This window comes from Salmo salar, chromosome 12 (genome assembly GCF_965601325.2).
Source record: "Salmo salar chromosome 12, fSalSal1, whole genome shotgun sequence".
Taxonomy (NCBI): domain Eukaryota; kingdom Metazoa; phylum Chordata; class Actinopteri; order Salmoniformes; family Salmonidae; genus Salmo; species Salmo salar.
Genome location: NC_138302.1, coordinates 21227501 through 21250000, shown reverse-complemented (window position 1 = coordinate 21250000; position 22500 = coordinate 21227501). Strand labels below are relative to the sequence as shown.

Here is a 22500-nt window from a genome sequence, read left to right as displayed (position 1 = left end):
CCGTGTATCTTCCGGATCCTTTTCAAATCACACGGTAGCGGTTGTGCGACTTTACCCATAGGCTTCAGTCCAGCGGTGACACAGCGGTGTCCAGCCATGGCCGAGTCCCAGCTAACATGCATGGAGGACGGCCACATCAAAGAGAACGTCCCGGAGTCCAAACCGGAGTTTTACTACAGCGAAGAACAACGCGCGGCGGTTGAACAACTGCTCAAAAACGGTGACGGCGCGTTCAAAATGCGACTGAAAGAGGACAAAGTGAAAGACTTTCTCTCGGCTCGTGATATTAAAACCATAAGGAACACTTTCAAAGAATATGACACTGAAGATGAAGAGAAGTCCGGAGAATTAAAGGCGAAACCCGACGATTCCAAAGCGGACTCGGGGCACCATTCGACGTACTGGCCGCAGATGTCGGATACAGAGGTGCCGCCGTTGGATCTCGGTTGGCCCAACGGGGGTTTGTTCAAGGGGGTCACACGCGTGGCAGTTCACACGCACCCGCCAAAAGAGAACGGACCGCACATCAAGGAGGTCATTCGTAGGCTGATCCAAGAAGCTACCAAGGTGAACTGTGGGTATATACTGTTCTGTAATGATGTAATAACATCAGGATGAGCTGAATAATGCAGGACTAATGACTGTGTTGTATTGGTTTATTATTGGGATAGTGATAGCCCTGGCCTATGTATCTCAAATGTGAGTTAGGAATCTAACTCATGAAGCCATTTTTTTCATGGGAAAGTAATCTTTATAGTAATTTATCCGAGAACTTAAAATGCGTCAGGGGGGGTTAGGGGAGAGGCGGTGATTGGATAGAGATAATGAATGGATTTCCCGAATAAAGGACTGATTATTAGAGGCGTGTCTCAGCGGAGTGAGAAATAAAGTGTGTGTGTGTGTGTGTGTGTGTGTGTGTGTGTGTGTGTGTGTGTGTGTGTGTGTGTGTGTGTGTGTGTGTGTGTGTGTGTGTGTGTGTGTGTGTGTGTGTGTGTGTGTGTGTGTGTGTGTGTGTCAGCGTCAGCAGGGGCCTATGGAAGTGAGTGTTTAAACTCGTAGAGCAGTGATCATCAACTAGATTCAACCGCGGGACGATATCTTTTGTTGAGAGGATTGTCGAGAGGCCTGAACATAATTACAAATAATTTGTAGACTGCAAATTGATGCAAGAAGCCCAAACAGATATCATTTTTGACTAAAACATAATTATTTCAAACCTTGCTTAAGTTTATATACGACCACGTGTCTCTCTGTTATGCTTGGGAATTCTTGGGAACATATTTCTTAAATTAAAATCACTTGGCGCTGATTTCCTGGTGTTTTTACAGTCATTTACGTCCAACAATGAACCTTTTTTTCTTTTTTTGTTATTATTATGATTTCCAGTAAACTTGGGAGGTCATCCACGGGCCGTGAATCCTGTCGGATGACATATCATTGTTGAATGCCCTCATTGAACGAACAGCTGATTTCCCTATTACACAGGAAACATTCTGTCATGTCAAATAAAGTTAGGCTAGCTTTCATGATTAGGCTATTCAAAGAACACATATACAAAGACACACACGCACACACATTGTCTGTACTTTCCACCATTTTTGGATGCGTACAACCTCACATTAAAACAACACTGGAGAGATAAAGGTATTTGAGTTGCCTTTAGCGACGTTTATTTAAGTCATTTTGGACCCACCCATCTTGACCCAGTCAGTCAACCAGTCAGCCAGTGAGTCATCCAGTCAGAGCCACCCAATCAGCAAGTCAGTCAGTCAGTTAGTCAGGCAGTCAGTCCATGACACATTTCCTCCGTTTATAAAACTAGGTCTTAGAAGAACACAATCACATCGCTGTCTTGGTCCGGTCTGGTTTTGGCCGTCATTGTAAATAAGAATTTGTTCTTAACTGACTTGCCTAGTTAAATAAAGGTTCAATTAAACAGGTAAAAAATGATTGTGTCACTACTGTATATTGTTACAGAAGTATGATGATAGTTGATGATATGTTAAACCTGGGCCTATGTCATATACAGTATGTTACATATATGACAGTGTTAATGTGAGTTCACAGGGCGGCAGGTAGCCTACAATGTCATGTAAATGTGCATACACTGTCTATCTATACCTACAGGGGATTCCCCCTGGGTAGTTCACCACTCTGGGCTGAAGTTTCCTCTAGGTACAGATCTAGGATCAGCTTCCCCTCCCCCGATCCCAACCTTAACCATTAGTGGGAGACATTTAAAACTGACCCAAGATCAGCACCTAGGGGCAACTTCACCCTACTTGTAGTTAACCTACCTGTCAAGTGAGTGAATGAGAAAATATGAAAGTCATTTGTCAGGTGTGGGTGTATGCCAAACATGGAACACCGCAGACTGATGCTGTGAACCAGTTTGTTTCATGTTATGGGAAATGGAGAGAATGTGGTTGCAAGTACACACCACCCACACATCAAATCAAATATACTGCTCAAAAAAATAAAGGGAACACTTAAACAACACATCCTAGATCTGAATGAAATAAATAATCTTATTAAATACTTTTTTCTTTACATAGTTGAATGTGCTGACAACAAAATCACACAAAAATAATCAATGGAAATCCAATTTATCAACCCATGGAGGTCTGGATTTGGAGTCACACTCAAAATTAAAGTGGAAAACCACACTACAGGCTGATCCAACTTTGATGTAATGTCCTTAAAACAAGTCAAAATGAGGCTCAGTAGTGTGTGTGGCCTCCACGTGCCTGTATGACCTCCCTACAACGCCTGGGCATGCTCCTGATGAGGTGGCGGATGGTCTCCTGAGGGATCTCCTCCCAGACCTGGACTAAAGCATCCGCCAACTCCTGGACAGTCTGTGGTGCAACGTGGCGTTGGTGGATGGAGCGAGACATGATGTCCCAGATGTGCTCAATTGGATTCAGGTCTGGGGAACGGGCGGGCCAGTCCATAGCATCAATGCCATCCTCTTGCAGGAACTGCTGAAACACTCCAGCCACACGAGGTCTAGCATTGTCTTGCATTAGGAGGAACCCAGGGCCAACCACACCAGCATATGGTCTCACAAGGGGTCTGAAGATCTCATCTCAGTACCTAATGGCAGTCAGGCTACCTCTGGCGAGCACATGGAGGGCTGTGCGGCCCCCCAAAGAAATGCCACCCCACACCATGACTGACCCACCGCCAAACCGGTCATGCTGGAGGATGTTGCAGGCAGCAGAACGTTCTCCACGGCGTCTCCAGACTCTGTCACGTCTGTCACGTGCTCAGTGTGAACCTGCTTTCATTTGTGAAGAGCACAGGGCGCCAGTGGCGGATTTTCCAATCTTGGTGTTCTCTGGCAAATGCCAAACATCCTGCACGGTGTTGGGCTGTAAGCACAACCCCCACCTGTGGACATCGGGCCCTCATACCACCCTCATGGAGTCTGTTTCTGACCGTTTGAGCAGACACATGCACATTTGTGGCCTGCTGGAGGTCATTTTGCAGGGCTCTGGCAGTGCTTCTCCTGCTCCTCCTTGCACAAAGGCGGAGGTAGCGGTCCTGCTGCTGGGTTGTTGCCCTCCTACGGCCTCCTCCACGTCTCCTGATGTACTGGCCTGTCTCCTGGTAGCGCCTCCATGCTCTGGACACTACGCTGACAGACACAGCAAACCTTCTTGCCACAGCTCGCATTGATGTGCCATCCTGGATGAGCTGCACTACCTGAGCCACTTGTGTGGGTTGTAGACTCCGTCTCATGCTACCACTAGAGTGAAAGCACCGGCAGCATTCAAAAGTGACCAAAACATCAGCCAGGAAGCATAGGAACTGAGAAGTGGTCTGTGGTTACCACCTGCAGAACCACTCCTTTATTGGGGGTGTCTTGCTAATTGCCTATAATTTCCACCTGTTGTCTATTCCATTTGCACGACAGCATGTGAAATGTATTGTCAATCAGTGTTGCTTCTTAAGTGGACAGTTTGATTTCACAAAAGTGTGATTGACTTGGAGTTACATTGTGTTGTTTAAGTGTTCCCTTTATTTTTTTGAGCAGTGTAGTTTGTCACATGCGCCGAGTACAGCCGGTGTAGACCTTACTGTGAAATGCTTACTGACAAGCCCTTAACCAACAATGCAGTTAGAGAAATAGAGTTAAGAAAATAAAAAAGTTTAAAAAATAAATAAAATAAAGAACACAAGAAAATGACATAACAATAACAAGGGGTCAATGTAAATAGTCTGGGTGGCCATTTGATTAATTGTTCAGCAGTCTTATGTCTTGGGGTAGAAGCTGTTAAGGAGCCTTTTGGTCCTATACTTGGCGCTCCCGTACCGCTTCCTGTGCGGTAGCAGAGAGAACAGTCTATGACTTGGGTGATTGGAGCCTTTGCCAATTTTTTGGTCTGGTATGGAGGTCCTGGATGTCAGGAAGCTTTGCCCCAGTGATATACTTGGCCGTACTCACTATCCTTTGTAGTGCCTTACGGTCAGATGCCGAGCAGTTGCCATACCATGCAGTGATGCAACCGGCCAGGATGCTCTCGATGGTGCAGCTGTAGAACCTTTTGAGGATCTGGGGACCCATGCCAAATCTTTTCAGTCTCCTGAGGGGGAAAAGGTTTTGTCGTGCCCTCTTCACGACTGTCTTGGTGTGTTTGGACCATGATCGTTCGCTGGTGATGTGGACACCAAGGAACTTGAAACTCTCGACCCGCTCCACTACAGCCCCGTCAATGTTAATGGGGGCCTGTTCAGGCCTCCTTTTCCACAAACTCACAGTCTTGTACAGCTAACCTTGTGGGGACACACAATTCAGTCCCATTCAAAATCATATTTTCCCCCTCTCCCCTAAACCTAACCCTAACCCATACTCTTACCCTAACCGAAAACCTGACCTTAACCTAACCCTAGCTCCTAACCCTAACCCTTAACCTAATTCTAACCCTAACACTAATTCTAACCTTAACCCCAAACCCCCTAGAAATAGCATTTGACCTCATGGGGACTAACAAAATGTCCCCAGTTGGTCACATTTTTGTTTGTTTACTATTCTTGTGGGGACTTCTGGTCCCCACATGTATAGTTAAACAGGTCCACACACACACAGTAGTGATACAGGGACCTACATAATCAGGTGTGGTGTGTTTAGCTTAGCATACTGTGGTTGTCTTCATCTACATACAGTAGAATAGATTACTGTGTAATCCACATCACAACATTTACATGGATGGCATTAACAATGACTGGATTTTTTTTGCGGCTACTGTTAGATGGAAGACATTGTGGTGTAGGTTTTAACTTGAATTATTTCATACTGTAACTTGTTGTTTCTCTTTGCCCGTACTCATAAAGTGTATGGGTTAGAGTAGGAGTGCTGATCTAGGATCAGGTCTCCCCGGTCCATGTAGTCTTATTCATTATGATCTAAAAGGCCAAACTGATCAGCAGTCCTACTGTACGAGGCTTTGTGAACACAACACAGACCCTGTTGTTACAACAGAGAACCCTTCACTCAGCATGTTTCCTCTGGAGAATGTGATGTCAGCATACAGCCTTTTCCTTGTCTGAATGAGAACATTCATGTGAAACGTTTTCCTCCTCCACCCTTTCCCATTACTGAGGTCATCTCAAGAATACAGCTTTTGTAGGCATGCTAGTTAAGCCTTGTTCACATTGGCATTTTGAAGTGACTCAAATCCTATTTTTTTGCATATCCGATTCAAATCTGTTATTTTTCATGCGGTCTGAACAGCCAAAGGCCACATGGAATCGGATATTTCAAGCCACGTTTCAAACCACCTTGGTAGGCCATTTTAAAAAGGACTTGCTTCGAAAGTTGGATCATCGTGTACTTTGAGGGTTAAAAAATGAATAAAAAAGTGTTCAAACACTATGATAGAACATTCAAAGCAACAGGGAAACATCCATGGCAGGCATTATTGTCACCTGGGCCTGCTACATAACTTCGGATTAATAGGAAGCATGAGAGCCACCACCAATCAACCTACACCACTGTGCATACACCAGTCATTACTATGACAACTAGCATAGCCATGTCAGGAAATGACTGCTGTCTGAACACACACAAATCTGATCTGGTGACTTGTAACTTGCTGTTTGGACAGTCAGTATTCCAAAACTGATTTAAAAAAACAAAACTGATTTGAGCATTAAGGCCTGTAGTGTGAACACGGCTTTAGCTTCACATTCTGTCGCTGTAAGTGAATGTATCTTTCTTATCTTACTCCCAATAGAGTTTATTATGCCCATATTGTTTTGTGTACAAGGAATTCCTTTATCTCAAGCACTATAAAAAGGTCCACTCCTTCTTGTGATGCAGACTGAAAAGGCAGTGTTATGTTGTGGACACATTCAAGTCAATGTATCGGTCTCATCCTACTCCAGAGAGTTCTGGGTCCATGGAAATTCCTACTTTTTAAATAATTCCCCATATCAAACAGAAAGTAAAAGCTAAGCAGAACAGAACCAGTTCTGGGGAAAGATAATAGCTGAGATTCCACTTTCTAGTTCCTTCCTCAGGTGTTTTATGTTGTGTTACACCGCTCCCCACATACCTGTCTCTGTCTCTGCTTTGTCTCTGCCTGCTTTGTCTCTGCCAGCCTGGCAGCTTCGGGGAAACTAGGAGACGTGTTGGGGCAGCTACAGGGATTTTTCTTCCATTGAAATACGTAGGCAGGCTGACTAAGTGTGTTTTCAGGCCCCTATGTCCAAACCATGTAAAAATAAAAAAAAACAAATAGGGGATGAACATATATATATACTGCTCAAAATAATAAAGGGAACACTTAAACAACACATCCTAGATCTGAATGAAAGAAATAATCTTATTAAATACTTTTTTCTTTACATAGTTGAATGTGCTGACAACAAAATCACACAAAAATAATCAATGGAAATCCAATTTATCAACCCATGGAGGTCTGGACTCAAAATTAAAGTGGAAAACCACACTACAGGCTGATCCAACTTTGATGTAATGTCCTTAAAACAAGTAAAAATGAGGCTCAGTAGTGTGTGTGGCCTCCACGTGCCTGTATGACCTCCCTACAATGCCTGGGCATGCTCCTGATGAGGTGGCGGATGGTCTCCTGAGGGATCTCCTCCCAGACCTGGACTAAAGCATCCGCCAACTCCTGGACAGTCTGTGGTGCAACGTGGCGTTGGTGGATGGAGCGAGACATGATGTCCCAGATGTGCTCAACTGGATTCAGGTCTGGGGAACGGGCGGGCCAGTCCATAGCATCAATGCCTTCCTCTTGCAGGAACTGCTGGCACACTCCAGCCACATGAGGTCTAGCATTGTCTTGCATTAGGAGGAACCCAGGGCCAACCGCACCAGCATATGGTCTCACAAGGGGTCTGAGGATCTCATCTCGGTACCTAATGGCAGTCAGGCTACCTCTGGCGAGCACATGGAGGGCTGTGCGGCCCCCCAAAGAAATGCCACCCCACACCATGACTGACCCACCGCCAAACCGGTCATGCTGGAGGATGTTGCAGGCAGCAGAACGTTCTCCACGGCGTCTCCAGACTCTGTCACGTCTGTCACGTGCTCAGTGTGAACCTGCTTTCATTTGTGAAGAGCACAGGGCGCCAGTGGCGGATTTGCCAATCTTGGTGTTCTCTGGCAAATGCCAAACGTCCTGCACAGTGTTGGGCTGTAAGCGCAACCCCCACCTGTGGACGTCGGGCCCTCATACCACCCTCATGGAGTCTGTTTCTGACCGTTTGAGCAGACACATGCACATTTGTGGCCTGCTGGAGGTCATTTTGCAGGGCTCTGGCAGTGCTTCTCCTGCTCCTCCTTGCACAAAGGCAGAGGTAGCGGTCCTGCTGCTGGGTTGTTGCCCTCCTACGGCCTCCTCCACGTCTCCTGATGTACTGGCCTGTCTCCTGGTAGCGCCTCCATGCTCTGGACACTACGCTGACAGACACAGCAAACCTTCTTGCCACAGCTCGCATTGATGTGCCATCCTGGATGAGCTGCACTACCTGAGCCACTTGTGTGGGTTGTAGACTCCGTCTCATGCTACCACTAGAGTGAAAGCACCGGCAGCATTCAAAAGTGACCAAAACATCAGCCAGGAAGCATAGGAACTGAGAAGTGGTCTGTGTTCCCCACCTGCAGAACCACTCCTTTATTGGGGGTGTCTTGCTAATTGCCTATAATTTCCACCTGTTGTCTATTCCATTTGCACAACAGCATGTGAAATTTATTGTCAATCAGTGTTGCTTCCTAAGTGGACAGTTTGATTTCACAGAAGTGTGATTGACTTGGAGTTACATTGTGTTGTTTAAGTGTTCCCTTTATTTTTTTGAGCAGTGTATATATATATATCCAAAAAAGATGTATAATTTCTAGGGATGAAAAAACACTTTCAGTGAAAATGTAAACCCCTTAAACCAGATATAAAGTATCTGATAAAGTATCTAAAGATAATGGACATATATATTTTTTTATAGTATAATCTCTGAGAACTAACAATCACCAATATTAAAGCTCAGGGAGAAAGTTAAAAGTTCCCAAAACAATGAATTTAGCAGTATTTATTTAGTTATGATGTTGGAGAAAAAGAACACATCCTTAGCCATGGCAAAATGCCTAGAACAGCAGGAAACTAGATTTAAAACTGCAACATTGTCTCTCAGCTCAGTTGTAAAATGTGCAGAATTTCAGGAATCAGTTTAAAAATATGAAAAATGTCTCTACACCGCCAAGATGTCACTGTTTATAAGCCTTTATAACACCCCGGGTTTAGTGTAAGCCTATGGGTTTAGTGTAAGCCATCGGGTTTAGTGTAAGCCTACGGGTTTTCTGTAAGCCTACGGGTTTAGTGTAAGCCTACGGGTTTTCTGTAAGCCTACGGGTTTAGTGTAAGCCTACGGGTTTTCTGTAGGCCCAGCTTGTGCTTTCAGCCCAACAGTCAGTGATTGTTCTATGGTCTTTCGTCACGGAGGTTTTTCATTGTTTTATTGACTTTCAAGTGATATGATTCACTACTATTGTTCTTAATCCCTCTTTATTTCCATGTATTGCTCTAGCTATATTTCAAATACATTGTGTAAATTCTATGTTTTTTTTAATTTAGTTGTTGACCATTATATATAGTTTGATTTGAATGTATTTGCTGTGTTTCTCCCTCCAGGTGTTTAAATAAAGTTTGATTGTATTTGATTACCCCTGCCTCCATGTGTGTTTAAATAAAGTTTGATTGTATTACATTTTTAAATAAAGTTTGATTGTCTTTGTATCTTTCAGGTGTTAGCTATAGTCATGGACCTGCTGACAGACATCCAGATACTGCAGGACCTGCTGGACGCAGCGTCGCGGCGCTCCGTGGCCGTCTACATCCTATTGGATGTCAGCGGGGTTCCACACTTCCTGGATATGTGCTGCAGGCTGCAGGTCGGAGCTCAGCACCTGCGGGTAAGAGACGGTCCCTCATACTGAAGCAGAGGAGCATTGAAGGCTTTGGGCTACTCACTTATGTGTTGTACAAGGGCCCTGTGTCATGTGTGATCATGTGACATGCCTGGGGGACCAGTAAGGAAAAACTGTAAGTCGCTTTGGATAAGAGCGTCTGCTAAATAAATGACATGTCAAATGATTTTTGGCATCTTAAATTCAACAGATTTCTATGTTTATATGCACAGATGGTAGTTTGGATATGGGAGGTTTAACACCGATGACTTGATGGCATTCTGTGTGTATGCAGAATCTTGCTCGTCTGCGTGCATTTTGTTTATGACTGTGTCAAGTTACCATAACCCTAACCCTTTTATATAACTGTGTGTGTTGTATCTTTCAGAACATCAGGACTCGTACAGTTCAGGGTACAGGGTTGGGTCTGTCCTTCGGTAGACTCCTTGGTTCTTTGTGTAGTAAATACATGCTGGTGGATGGGGACAAAGTCATGTTCGGCTCCTACAGGTGAGAGAAAGTAGCTCACTCAATCTCTCTCTCTCTCTCTCTCTCTCTCTCTCTCTCTCTCTCTCTCTCTCTCTCTGTCGTTGTCTCGTGTGTGTTACTGTGTTTATTTCCAAGACATAACATATATCTGTTCTTTCTCTCCTAGCTTCTCTTGCTGTGTGTGTTTCACTGTGTTTTTATTGAAGACCTAAACATCGTTCCTGTGATCTTCTTCTCCTCTAGCTTCTCATGGAGTTCGTCTCGGATGGACCGCAACATGATCACGGTCATGACTGGCCAGGTGGTCGACTTCTTCGACCGCGACTTCTGCGAGCTCTACGCCGTCTCCGAAAAACTGGACCTCTACAAGGAGTTCAACCTCAGCCCACCTCCCAAAATGGCCGCCGCCGCGCGGCTCAAAGTGGAGCCCGTAAAACCCCAGATACGGGCCGCCACATCCAGATTCCAGGTTAGTCTAGGCCACTCGCGTAGAGGTGATCTCCAGGTGCCTGCACATAAATACTACAACCCCAAATACTCTTTGGTGTACGGGAATAGTGTTCCTGGACTGATGGGGTCCTTGCAGGATCTACCAGGCATAGAAAAGACGGCTATAACTGCGGGTCCTGAGGGACTAATGCAGGTGAACAGCGAGTGGTTGGATCAACTCACCCCGCTACCACCCGACGACGGGAAGGTAGGGGTGAAAAAAAACAACAGCATTTTGGAGAAGAAATCCCGCTCTTCTTTTAAGAAATTCTTCAAGGGGAAATCGACAGCCAATCAGAGCGTGGTCACCGGGGGTGATAGCCCGGCAACCAGTCCAATCTCCTCCCCCACATCGTTGGGAACCAATAGTATGGAGGAGATGAATAACCTTGAAGTTATGGTGAAACAACCAATGAAGAGCAAGAAGTCTAAAATGAGCCTGAAGAGTGCTTCTCAACAGACTGTCAACACACAAGACAATGACAGTAAGTTGTTTTTCTTGTCTCATTATTTTAGCTCAGTTTGATTCTCTCTCCCTCCTTCTCCCTCTCTCGTCGTTATGTCAATACCTGTATTTCTCTGTTTATCTCTCTCTCTCAAGTCATTTAACCATTGCACTTTTCTTTCTTTCTTCCTTTCTTTCTTGCAGGCGTGAAGAGCCGTAGGCCATCAACAAAGAACAAATGTAGTCCATCCTGATTCAAAACCTGAGTCAATCCGGAATCAAACCACCCCACTCAACTGGTTCTCTGTGGGCTTCCATAATACCTTTGGGATCTGGTGCAATAATTATTATAATGTGTCAATTCTACTTGCTCTGTACAGAGATATTCTATGGACAAACAGAGCCTTCCTGTGCCTTAAAGCTGAGATCCGCGATAGGTGGAACAGCGCCACTGGCCGACCCCAGGCACATTAGTTGTTGTTTTTCTTTTGAGGAAAAGAGCATCCATTTTTGAAGTAACGTCTTTGTTGTGGTAATATTGTAAGTGGACGTGGCGGTTTCATCACTATGGATTCCAGGTTGAAGAAGCGCTGTCACTGAGCACCAAGTCTGTGATGCTTATTATACCATGTAAAGATCAATGTCATGTTGCCTTGTGAAGTCTTGTATGTCATTAATGGGACTTTTAGGTGTGTGTTTCATGCTGTGACCAACGTATGTCAATGATAAGTGGATGGTGGAATGGATTTGAATGGATATTTGAGTGTGTTTATTCAGTATATATAAAAAAATTTAAAAAAAATCGGAGTTTTCTAGTCGTGTAACATTTGTGGCCTGATTCACCAGTGGTAGTTATGTGTGATGATGTTTAAGGTTTCTGTGGTCATGCCTTTGTCTTCAGTGAAGGCACTGTAGACAGTGATGATTCTGGTCTGCCATCTAGTGGCTGTAGACCTGACTGAGCAGAATAGATTCAATAGCTGTAACACGTGTTCTGATGCTCTGACGTGTGTGTGGTTGGTGGACTATTTTAGCACTGTGTTGCTGATGTGACCAAGCATTGTCACCTCCCCATCTCTCTCTGTCCTCCACCCTCTCCCCCTCTCTCTGGGTGTTTGCACAGTTATAAGCCTCTCTCTCTCTCTCTCTCTCTCTCTCTCTCTCTCTCTCTCAAACACACTCCCATCCCATCACTCCCTCCTCTCTGGGTGTTTGCTACAGCTCTAACCACAGAGAGGAACCACAGGCGTGAGGGGAACTGATGCAAGGGAGGACCGATGTGTGTGTGGCGCAACACTGAAACAGGAAGTACAGAGGCACACAGGAAGGCGATGAGAGGTGTTGATGACTAAAGACCACTGTTCGCTCAACACTGGCCCAATTCACCATAAACACTGATCTGAGATCAGTTTGGCATTTCCCAGCCACTAATGGTTAAGGTTAGGATTGGGGGAGGGGAAGCTGATCCTAGATCTGCACCGTGGAGAAACTTCACCCCGGAGCTTTAGAAACACCACTGAGGCTTTAAACACCTGTAGGAATGTTTTTCCATAGCAGTTATTAGCCTATGACTCATTAATGTAGACCTGTAATAATCAGAAGATAATAGCTTGCTATACCCAGGCTATGCTATTGCTACAGACTCAGTTTGTGTTAAGTTTTCTCAATACAAGACAAAACCATAATGGTATGAGACAATAGGTTTTGTCCATTAGAAACAGATAAGGTTTGGGTTGTACCACTGTTAGTTTTGTCAGATGAGGAGATGAGAGATGGTCCTTTTGTCTAGTGTGTTGTTCCCAACACCACCAGCAGGTGTCACTTCTCTATAGAGATCAGTGTTGGACGCACACACACACACACACACACAAACACAAACACACGCACAGTCTTGTACAGCTAACCTTGTGGGGACACACAATTCAGTCCCATTCAAAATCCTATTTTCCCTAACTCCTAACCCGTACTCTTACCCTAACCTTAACCCTAACCTTAACCCAAAAACCTAACCTTAACCCTGAACCTAACCCTTTCCTTAACCCTAAAACTAACCCTAGCTCCTAACCCTAACCTTTAACCTAGTTCTAACCCTAACACTAATTCTAACCTTAACCCTAAACCCCCTAGAAATAGCATTTGACCTCGTGGGGATGAACAAAATGTCCCCAATTGGTCAAATTTTTGTTTCTTTACTATTCAAGAATAGTTAAACACGTCCACACACACACACACACACACACACACACACACACACACACACACACACACACACACACACACACACACACACACACACACACACACACACACACACACACACACACACAACAAACAGTAAGAGGAAGTGAGAGATAGAGGAACCTGTGTTTGTGTGTGTGTGTGTGTGTGTGTGTGTGTGTGTGTGTGTGTGTGTGTGTGTGTGTGTGTGTGTGTGTGTGTGTGTGTGTGTGTGTGTGTGTGTGTGTGTGTGTGTGTGTGTGTGTGTGTGTGTTCAACTGGAACATGCAGGTGTCCCTTTCCTTCTGACTGAAAACAGGACTTACTGCTCTCACCCCCACTGGTGGATTTGCACCTGACCACTGATCTAAGGTCAGTTTAACATTAACTCTCATGGTTGAGAATAGGACTGGGAGAGAGGGAGCTGATCCTAGATCTGTGCTTACAGGCAACTACCACCCAGTAATCTGGCATGTTCACAATGGCCTTTGTGTGCAACATATTAAATAATCAACTGAACAATTAAAGAACAAGATAAAAAATAAACATGAATAGAAGAACATGGTAGAGACAATCATTCTGTATATGAACTCCCAGGTTCTGTATATGTACTCCCAGATACTGTATATGTACTCCCAGGTTCTGTATATGTACTCCCAGGTTCTGTATATGTACTCCCAGATACTGTATATGTACTCCCAGGTTCTGTATATGTACTCCCAGGTTCTGTATATGAACTCCCAGGTTCTGTATATGAACTCCCAGGTTCTGTATATGAACTTCCAGGTTCTGTATATGTACTCCCAGGTTCTGTATATGTACTCCCAGGTTCTGTATATGAACTCCCAGGTTCTGTATATGTACTCCCAGGTTCTGTATATGAACTCCCAGGTTCTGTATATGAACTCCCAGGTTCTGTATATGTACTCCCAGGTTCTGTATATGAACTCCCAGGTTCTGTATATGAACTCCCAGGTTCTGTATATGTACTCCCAGGTTCTGTATATGAACTCCCAGGTTCTGTATATGAACTCCCAGGTTCTGTATATGAACTCCCAGGTTCTGTATATGTACTCCAAGGTTCTGTGTGTGTTTGGTGCTTGTATGACATGACGGTGACAGAAGAGTTCTTTGTGTGTTTGCATGCTATCTCTATTCACCTCTGTGATATAAATACTGTGTTGACTTCCTGGTGAGATGTGATGGTTTCTCTCTCTAACCAATACAGTCTCATCTATAGACATAGCGGACAGAACAGATACAATAACCAGGCGACTCATAGATCCTCTCTACAGTATTAGCATACAGAGGCAAATACATTTCAGTCATTTAACAGACACCCTTATCCAGAGTAATTTACAGGAGTATTATGGGTCAAGCGTCTTGCTCAAGGGCACATCAACAGATTTTCACCTAGGGGGCTCGGTGATTCGAACCAGCAGCCTCGTGGCCCAATACTCTTAACCACTAGGCTACCTGCCACCCTAGTACAGTTGGTGAAGCCAGCAACGTTGGAGGTGGTATCTATTATCATGATGTACATCCAGTACATAGAACAGGTATGATAAACCAAAGACACAGAGGTCTTATAACAGCAGACAAGATCTGTATCTGAAATGGTACCCTATTCCCTATTTAGTGCACCACTTTTGACCAGGGTCCGTAAGGCTCTGGTGGAAAGTAGTGCACTGTATAGAGAATAGGGCACCATTTGGGACACAATCAACGAGTCATACAAGGACAGTAGGTGGAATCAGCCATGCTTGAGGTCGTATCTATCTGCGGTATGTACACATGAGAAACCGCTCTCTTGGCTTCGCTTCTGTCACCTTATCAACAAACAGTATGTACAGGTCACGTTGACAGCTGTTGACAATGACAGTATTTCATCTCACAGGATAAGAAGGAAGTCCTTTGACACGGCCGTGGTTCAAAATGAGAAGTCACTCTTCCAGACAGTACACAGTTCCACCCTTTTAATCCAGATAAAAGTCAAAATCAGTCTTTCCCCCAGCAGTCTTCTCAGAAACTCTTCTTGCAACAACAAAAAATTATCCCTCAATTCTCATTATGACAAAAGTTCATTTCTAATTCCTTTTTAAGGTAGAAAGTCCTCATTCTCAAAGTGTCCAGGTTCCCAATGCTTAGTCAGTTCCACTGAACCTGAACCAAAGTCTATTGATTGAACTATTTGCTGTAGGGGTTCCATCTCCCTCTGTGATGCAGTACTGTGATTGATCCACAGGGGGTGCTGTCCTGTCTCAGTCTTGGGGAGCCTGGTTGATCACCTTCTTCTTACGCACCGACACCAGGTCATAGAAGGGGTCCTTGGTGATGCTGGCTCTGTAACGTGAGATAACAGGATGCTGGGTTGTTAATGGTGTTGTGAGAGCGTGTGGAGCCTCTAAACGCCCAACCTAGGCAACATAGAGGAACTACTCTCTAGGTCACTGCTCTACCGCTTAAATCAAATACTAAATAGTAGCTGGCAAGATGGAGACCACAGAGGTTCTTTATAATGAGTGCATTTCGCAAGTGGCAAACTACCTTTGCTAAAACCACTGGAAAGGTTTTGCCTGCAAACTTTGGTTTTGAATCGCGACATTCTGGCATGTCTGCCTCCTGATTGGTCGGGAGAGTCCCAGGAGTTTTTCAAATGTTCTTATCGATGTAGGCAGTGACATAGTTTCTCTCTGCCAAAAGAGTCCATCATTGAAGCCAGACCCTAGTCACTGTGTTTTCTATCTGTGTGTGTGTGTGTGTGTGTGTGTGTGTGTGTGTGTGTGTGTGTGTGTGTGTCTGTGTGTGTGTGTGTGTGTGTGTGTGTGTGTGTGTCTGTGTCTGTGTGTGTCTGTGTGTCTGTGTGTGTCTGTGTGTGTGTGTGTGTGTGGTGGAACTGGGAGGAGCAATAGGAGGATGGGCTCATTGTAAAGACTGGAATAGAATACATTGAACGGTATCAAACACATCAAAACACATGGGAACCACACGTTTGACTCCGTTCCATCAATGCCATTCCAGCCAATACAATGAGCTCGTCCTCCTATAGCTCCTCTCACCAGTGTATTCTTCCAGGCGTTCTACGTACCTGATGCTCTCTATCCATGTGTCTCGTTCCTCAGCGGTAGCAGCACAGATCATGTACGACTGGTGTTTCCCCTCCACCACTCTGCCGTCTGTCTCTGTCTTACACGCCTTGATCTTCTGACCCCTGCTGTTGGGGTTATACAGCTCCAGACAGTACTGAGGAACACAGAGAGACAGACAGGAGAAATCAAGTCAATCACACGGAAGGATAAGTAAGGATGAGTTGTGCATTCTTACTGGTCCTCTCTCACTCTCTCTTTCTCACTCTCTCTCTTTCATGCACGCACACATGCACACACACACACACACACACACACACACACACACACACACACACACACACACACACACACACACACATACACACGCACACACACACACACACACTGAAGGATGAGTGTCTAAGGGTATTGTATTCTTACCGGTTTGCGTGCATACACCACCTCTCTCACACACAGGTTCTCCAGAGGGATGATGCCTCTGGGCTCCTTGTCCTGTAGAGAGAGATGAGGTTAGAGGAAGGAGGTTAGAGAGGGAGGGAGTTGCAGTAGAGGATGGAGGGAGGGACCAAGGAAGGAGAGGTATGGAGGGATATAACCGATGCAGAGGGAATGTTTTCATTGAGCGGGGAAGAGATGGAGTGATGAAAAGCAATAGGAAAGTTAGAAAGGAAGGAAGGAGAAGGGGATGAGAGATGTAGATGAACTTAAAGGAGGAATGGAGAGGTATTGAAAGGGGTCAGTGAGATGGAGAGAGGGATGGACATAGAGGAGTAGGCAGGTAGGAGAGACTTACAGTGGTGTACTCAAAATAGTAGACTTACAGTGGTGTACTCAAAATAGTAGACTTACAGTGGTGTACACAAAATAGTAGACTTACAGTGGTGTACTCAAAATAGTAGACTTACAGTGGTGTACTCAAAATAGTAGACTTACAGTGGTGTACTCAAAATAGTAGAGGCAGTTGTCAGTCAGGATGAACCATCTCCTCTTCCACGTCTTCACTCTGCCTCCTGACCAACCAAACACACACATCTGAAATACTCTAGATATGCTACGGCTTTGGTCTGTTTACTATCTAGACGGCATCCTACTGTTGCTTTGATCCACTAGACTACAGCATCGAACAGGAAAGGGTCGGTGCTGGCTTTTAATGTTCCAGGTGTGAGTTGTAAATCAGCTAATAACATCTCTGGATATCTGTGAAGGACGGAGCTCCCCAAGGAGCAACAGTATTTAAAAACCTGTTGTGGATAGGGGGCAGTATTTTCCAGGCCGGATAAAAAACGTACCCGATTTAATCTGGTTACCACTCTTGCCCAGAAACTAGAATATGCATATAATTAGTAGAATTGGATAGAAAACACTCTAAAGTTTCTAAAACTGTTTGAATGGTGTCTGTGAGTATAACAGAACTCATATGGCAGTCAAAACCCTGAGAAGATTCCATGCAGGAAGTGGCCTGTCTGACAATTTGTTGTCCTTCTGTTGCATCTCTATTGAAATTACAGCATCTGAGCTGTTATGTGACACTTTCTAAGGCTTCCATTGGCTCTCTAAAGCCTTCAGAAAGCGGAATGACACGTCTCCTGTCTCTGGGCAGATAACAGGAGCAGAGTTTGTAAGTGGTCTGCCTGGGGACAGAGAGACTGGAAAAATTGCATAAAAATTGATTTTAAACAGCGTTTGACATGCTTCTAAGTACGGTAATGGAATATTTTGACATTTTCTGTCACGAAATGCGCTCGCGCGTTACCCTTTGGATAGTGACCTGAACGCATGAACAAAACAGAGGTATTTGGATATAACTATGGATTATTTGGAACCAAAACAACATTTGTTGTTGAAGTAGAAGTCATGGGAGTGCATTCTGACGAAGAACAGCAAAGGTAATCCAATTTTTCTAATAGTAATTCTGAGTTTAGGTTGCCCCGACGTTGGCGGGTGTCTGAATAGCTAGCCTGTGATGGCTGAGCTATGTACTCAGAATATTGCAAAATGTGCTTTCGCCGAAAAGCCATTTTAAAATCTGACATAGCGGTTGCATAAAGGAGTTCTGTATCTATAATTCTTAAAATAATTGTTATGTATTTTGTTAACGTTTATGATGAGTAATTTAGTAAATTCACCGGAAGTTTTCGGTGGGTATGCTAGTTCAGAACATCACATGCTAATGTAAAAAGCTGGTTTTTGATATAAATATGAACTTGATTGAACAAAACATGCATGTATTGTATAACATAATGTCCTAGGAGTGTCATCTGATGAAGATCATCAAAGGTTAGTGCTGCATTTAGCTGTGGTTTGGGTTTTTGTGACATATATGCTTGCTTTGAAAATGGCTGTGTGACTATTTTTGGCTGGGTACTCTCCTGACATAATCTAATGTTTTGCTTTCGCTGTAAAGCCTTTTTTGAAATCGGACAATGTGGTTGGATTAACGAGAGTCTTATCTTTCAAATGGTGTAAAATAGTCATATGTTTGAGAAATTGAAGTTATAGCATTTTTAAGGTTTTTGTATTTCGCGCCACTCTCTACCATTGGATATTTGGCGAGGCTAGCGGAACGTCTGTCCTCAACAGGTTTTAAGAAGTATATCAGCTAATAACATCTCTGGATATCTGTGAAGGACGGAGCTCCTCAAGGAGCAACAGTATTTAAGAAGTATATCAGCTAAATGATATCATGACCATGTTGTTGGGTGTCTCACCTAGTTTGAGGAGCCATCCCTCCCTGTCGGGGTTGAAGAAGGTGTGAGTCAGGTCGTTCCCATCATCCTCTGGGATTTTAAAGGGCTCATTCCTGATGCTGTCGTACAGTTTCTGAAGAGGGAGACAGCAGAGAAGCCAGCTGATGAGGTAAGGGCCATTTCCTGGTTTGACATATGTTTAGTTTTTATGCAACTACATTTTTCCACAGCTATCAAGGTAGAATTCAAACCAAACAAACCAAACCCCATAGCTAGATAGTGACCGATCCCAATACTTCAGGGTCATGTGACCAATATGAAAACTGTGAATGGCTGGTGTTTCTCACCATACACATCTCATTGGTCAACCAACTACTACTTCCTGATCATGTGACCTATGTGGCCTCTCTGATTGGCTGCTGTGTCACGCCATGAACATCTCATTGGTCAATGAATTACTACTTCCTGATGATGTGACCTATGTGGCCTCTCTGATTGGCTGTTGTGTCTCACCGTGAGCAGCTCATTGGGCAGGTCCCCTCCGTTGTTGATGCCTCTGTTCATAGAGATGAATCTCTCTAGAGGGGTCTTGTCCTTCACATTGGGGTTGTGGAGGCTGGTATTCAACATGATGATGGCAAACGACAGGATGTAGCAGGTGTCTGAGGGAACACACAGAGAAATGTAGACATTATACACAGTTTATATTGTTATTTCAGGGAAATGAGAACACATACAGTACATCTACACACACACACACACACACACACACACACACACACACACACACACACACACACACACACACACACACACACACACACACACACACACACACACACACACCTCTAGACTGAAAGATGTCTGTGTTGCAGTCACAGTAGCACGTGGTTACACCACACACACACACACACACACACACACACACACACACACACACACACACACACACACACACACACACACACACACACACACACACACACACACACACCTGTAGACTGAAAGACTTCAGCGTTACAGTCACAGTAGCGTGTGGCGAAGGTTTCCATCATGCGGTCAATCTTCTGAGCCTCGCCGGGCAGACGGAAACTCCACAGGAACTGCCTGAAACATACAGACAGACATTCAGACAGGGGGTTCAGACCAGTCAGGCTCACAGAGCTCCTGTGTTCTGCCTTCAGACTACAACTTCAGCCCAAGTCATCTACAGTTATTTGACCAAATGTATTCTGTCATTTTAACATAGCTGAGAATTGAAAGGTTAGTTGATGAACAGTCCGTCAACCTACCTCAGTGCCTGTACCAGGTTGAGGTCTGAGAACTCATGGAGGTCCACAAAGGCTTTCAGTGTCTGGAGGTGGAGGTCTTCTCTGTAAAGACACAAGCAGACTGAGCAGACGGAGAGACACTAACTACAAGAGCTATCATCATATTATTATTGATATGACTTCAGTATCTCCCAACTCCTCGAATATCTCCCCCTTTATCCTCTCCCCTCAGCCATCGCTGCTTCATCACCACCACCATCATCACCATCATCATCACCACCATCATCACCATCATCACCACCATCATCACCATCACCACCACCATCACCATCATCATCACCATCATCACCATCACCACCATCATCATCATCACCATCACCACCATCATCACCACCATCATCACCATTACCACCACCATCATCACCACCACCATCATCATCATCATCACCACCACCATCATCACCACCATCATCACCATCACCACCATCATCACCACCATCATCACCATCATCACATCACCACCATCATCACCACCATCATCATCATCACCACCACTATCATCATCATCACCACCACCATCACCACCACCATCATCACCATCATCACCATCATCACCACCATCATCACCATCACCACCATCATCATCATCACCACCACCATCATCACCATCACCACCATCACCACCATCATCACCATCACCACCATCATCACCACCATCATCACCATCATCACATCACCACCATCATCACCACCATCATCATCATCACCACCACTATCATCATCATCACCACCACCATCACCACCACCATCATCACCATCATCACCATCATCACCACCATCATCACCATCACCACCATCATCATCATCACCACCACCATCATCACCATCACCACCATCATCACCATCATCACCATCACCACCATCATCACCACCATCATCATCACCATCATCACCATCACCACCATCATCATCATCACCACCACCATCATCATCATCATCACCACCACCATCATCACCATCACTACCACAACCACCATCATCACCATCATCATCATCACTACCACCATCACCATCATCACCATCACCACCATCATCATCATCATCATCATCATCATCATCATCATCATCATCATAACCATGTCCCTACTGTACCTCTCTCCCAGGTAGTCTCCAATGGCAGTCTTATTGAGCCCCTCCTCCTTGTAAAGGAACTCTGCTATTGGCTGAGGGCTCCTCTCCAGAAGCTTGTTCTCTACCAGGTAGTTTATACCCTAGAATGATGTAAAACAGACATCAATTAACCAATTAACCAATACATCAACCAGTCAATTAACCAATACATCAACCAGTCAATGTCCGGGGGCATCATCGGAGGGGGCCACAGTGTCTGCTGACCCCTCCTGTCTCCCCTCCTGTCCCCTCCTGTCTCAGCCTCTAGTATTTATGCTGCAGTAGTTTATGTGTCGGGGGGCTAGGATCAGTCTGTTATATCTGGAGTATTTCTCCTGTCTTATCCGGTTTCCTGTGTGAATTCAAGTATGCTCTCTCTAATTTTCTTTCTCTCTTTCTTTCTCTCTCTCGGAGGACCTGAGCCCTAGGACCATGCCTCAGGACTACCTGGAATGATGACTCCTTGCTGTCCCCAGTCCACCTGGCCGTGCTGCTGCTCCAGTTTCAACTGTTCTGCCTGCGGCTATGGAACCCTGACCTGTTCACCGGACATGCTACCTGTCCCAGACCTGCTGTTTTCAACTCTCTAGAGACAGCAAGAGCGGTAGAGATACTCTCAATGATCGGCTATGAAATGCCAACTGACATTTACTCCTGAGGTGCTGACCTGTTGCACCCTCGACAACCACTGTGATTATTATTATTTGACCATGCTGGTCATTTATGAACATTTGAACATCTTGGGCATGTTCTGTTATAATCTCCACCTGGCACAGCCAGAAGAGGACTGACCATCCCTCAGAGCCTGGTTCCTCTCTAGGTTTCTTCCTAGGTTTTGGCCTTTCTAGGGAGTTTTTCCTAGCCACCTGCATTGCTTGCTGTTTGGGGTTTTAGGCTGGGTTTCTGTACAGCACTTTGAGATATCAGCTGATGTAAGAAGGGCTTTATAAATACATTTGATTTGATTTGATTTAGACAATCAGTCAGTCAGATACTATAAAACACTTTAAATATAACACTTTTAAATAGCTTTTGCAGTGATAAGAGTGAGTAACACACACATATACACACACACACTGGCCTTCCGATCTGTGATTGGTTGTTAAATGCTGTCATTTGTCTTGTTTCAGAATGGTCTCATAGATTCCATCTGTTTGACTAGACTTCCTAAAAGCTTGAGACGGAATTAGGGCACCGTTTTTTAAAAATCGCTATT

General features: G+C 44.7%; 2 protein-coding genes across 2 annotated transcripts in view; one reads left to right on the top strand and one right to left on the bottom strand.

The window, feature by feature from the left end:
* LOC106564443 (protein FAM83F) overlaps positions 1 to 11661 on the top strand; it is an 11783-nt gene extending 122 nt beyond the window's left edge. The window contains exons 1-5 of the mRNA XM_045690996.2: positions 1 to 567; positions 9266 to 9433; positions 9816 to 9937; positions 10160 to 10890; positions 11055 to 11661. The exon at positions 1 to 567 is cut by the window's left edge and continues 122 nt beyond it. Coding sequence (XP_045546952.1) covers positions 97 to 567; positions 9266 to 9433; positions 9816 to 9937; positions 10160 to 10890; positions 11055 to 11104 — 1542 coding nt within the window. The 5' untranslated portion in view covers positions 1 to 96 and the 3' untranslated portion in view covers positions 11105 to 11661. The remainder of the gene's footprint in view (positions 568 to 9265; positions 9434 to 9815; positions 9938 to 10159; positions 10891 to 11054) is intronic.
* Positions 11662 to 14343: 2682 nt separating this feature from the next.
* cyh2 (Cytohesin-2) overlaps positions 14344 to 22500 on the bottom strand; it is a 12445-nt gene continuing 4288 nt past the window's right edge. The window contains 9 exon segments of the mRNA NM_001173751.1: positions 14344 to 15410; positions 16156 to 16310; positions 16577 to 16648; positions 17090 to 17166; positions 18865 to 18976; positions 19357 to 19505; positions 19838 to 19950; positions 20136 to 20216; positions 21267 to 21385. Coding sequence (NP_001167222.1) covers positions 15329 to 15410; positions 16156 to 16310; positions 16577 to 16648; positions 17090 to 17166; positions 18865 to 18976; positions 19357 to 19505; positions 19838 to 19950; positions 20136 to 20216; positions 21267 to 21385 — 960 coding nt within the window. The 3' untranslated portion in view covers positions 14344 to 15328.